Below are 2,217 nucleotides of genomic sequence, written 5' to 3' on the forward strand. Positions count from 1 at the left end.
TTTCTAGACTGGGGGGTTGGTACTATGGGTGTCTCTAGACTGTGGGGTTGGTACCATGGGTGTCTCTAGACTGGGGGGTTGGTACCATAAGTGTTTCTAGACTGGGGGTAGTTCACAGTCTCACTCTGTTCTCTATCTTAAAGCTTTTTAGGTGTTTCCTTTGATTTTTTTCATCTATTATTTACGTTTTTTGACATTTTTTGATGTTTTTTATTGTTATTATTTTACAGGTGTTGCTGCCACGTTTTAATCATTTTCTTTTACATTTCCCCCCCCTCCTTTCTTCTTTTCAGGAGGTGCTGCTGAAGAGAGCAGCCGACCTGGTGGAGGCGCTCTACGGGATGCCTCACAACAACCAGGTACACTGACTCACCTGGACTCACCTGTCCACACCTGTCCACACCTGTCCACACCTGTCCACACCTGTCCAACCTCCACACATCTGTCAACACTTGGACCCACCTGTTCAACCTGTCCAACCTGTCCACACCTGGACTTACCTGTCCAACCTGCACACACCTGCACACACCTGTCCCCACCTGTCCTCACCTGTCCTCTCCTGTCCAACCTGTCCACACCTGCACACTCCTGTCCCCACCTGTCCTCACCTGTTCAACCTGTCCACACCTGCAGACACCTGTCCACACCTGTCCTTACTTGTCCAACCTGTCCACACCTGCACACACCTGGCCACACCTGTCCTTACTTGTCTAACCTGTCCACACCTGTCCACACCTGCACACACCTTTCCCCACCTGTCCTCACCTGTCCAACCTGTCCACACCTGCACACACCTGTCCACACCTGTCCTTACTTGTCCAACCTGTCCACACCTGTCCTCACCTGTCCACACCTGCACACACTATACTATATGTTTGTCTGTGTGTGTGTGTGTATCTACGATGAACTGAACTAGTTCTCTTTTCACGGTCAGGAGATCATCCTGAAGCGAGCGGCCGACATCGCCGAGGCGCTCTACAGCGTTCCCCGCAACCACAACCAGATCCCGTCGCTAGGCAACACCGCCTCGCACGGCATGATGGGAGTTAACTCCTTCAGCGGACAGCTGGCTGTCAACGTCTCCGACACAACGCAAGGTTTGTCTGTCCCATTAATTCTGGACGCTGTTGACATTGTTCAAAGTTTCCTGCATTCAACAAGAAATGGACAAAAAAATCGTATAAAAGAGACTAAAAAAATTTTAAAAAATGGAAAAAACTGACAAAATTATTGTTGAAAACATAATTTGTAAAACATCAAAAAATTGACAAAAGCTTTGAAATTTCAACCCAAAAAAACAGAAAGTTTCAGGTCGACAACACAAAGGTTAATGAATCTGTTTCCTTTCTTATAAATCTGTTTCCTGTCTAATGAACCTGTTTCCCTCTAATTAACCTGTTTCCCTCTAATTAACCTGTTTCCTGTCCAATGAATGTGTTTCCTTTCCCAGTTGGTTACAGCCGTAACACCAGCAGCGTGTCCCCGCGGGGATACGTGCCGAGCTCCACCCCCCAACAAAGTAACTATGGCAACACCGTAAGCAACAGCATGAACGGCTACGGCAACACCGGCATGACGAACTTAGGAGTGGCGACTTCCCCCGGCTTCCTGAACGGGTCGTCGGCCAACTCCCCCTACGGCAGTAAGTATCACGGTAAATAACTTCAGCAGCTTCCAGTCGTTTAGTGTCAGTACACAGGACAGGCTAGCAGTTCTGCTAGCCTAGCACCTGTTTTAGTGACAGGCTAGCAGTTACAGTTAACTTCTGCTAGCCTAGCCACTGTTTTAGTGACAGGCTACCAGTTACGGTTGACTTCTGTTAGCCTAGCACCTTTTTAGTGGCGGGCTAGCAGTTACAGTTGACTTCTGCTAGCCTAGCACTTGTTTTAGTGACAGGCTAGCAGTTCCTGTTGACTTCTGCTAACCTAGCACCTGTCCCATCCAGTCCGACCATGGCCGTCTCTAACTTTAACACCTCCCACAGAGTTTTCTCCTTCTTGGCTGCTGTTCTGTTTCCTGCCTGTTTCCTGCCTGTGTCCTGCCTGTTTACTGCCTCTTTCCTGTCTGTTTCCTGCCTGTTTCCTGACTGTTTCCTGTCCGTTTCCTGTTTGTTTCTTGTCTGTTCCCTGACTGTTTCCTGCCTGTGTGTTGCAGTCGTCCCCTCCAGTCCGACCATGGCCGTCTCTAACTGTAACCCCTCCCACTGAGTTTTCTCCT

General features: G+C 48.8%; 1 protein-coding gene across 1 annotated transcript; it reads left to right on the forward strand.

The window, feature by feature from the left end:
- Positions 1-274: 274 nt before the first annotated feature.
- On the forward strand, positions 275-2,215 carry LOC117941104 (transcription factor COE3-like). The gene is made up of 4 exons (XM_034866200.1): positions 275-359; positions 935-1,097; positions 1,451-1,642; positions 2,155-2,215. Exons 1-4 carry the CDS (start codon positions 342-344, stop codon positions 2,205-2,207), a joined length of 426 nt encoding a protein of 141 aa, XP_034722091.1. The 5' UTR covers positions 275-341; the 3' UTR covers positions 2,208-2,215.
- The last annotated feature ends 2 nt before the right edge of the window (positions 2,216-2,217 follow it).

The sequence above is a fragment of the Etheostoma cragini genome, unplaced genomic scaffold (assembly GCF_013103735.1).
Source record: "Etheostoma cragini isolate CJK2018 unplaced genomic scaffold, CSU_Ecrag_1.0 ScbMSFa_4316, whole genome shotgun sequence".
Classification (NCBI taxonomy): Eukaryota; Metazoa; Chordata; class Actinopteri; order Perciformes; family Percidae; genus Etheostoma; species Etheostoma cragini.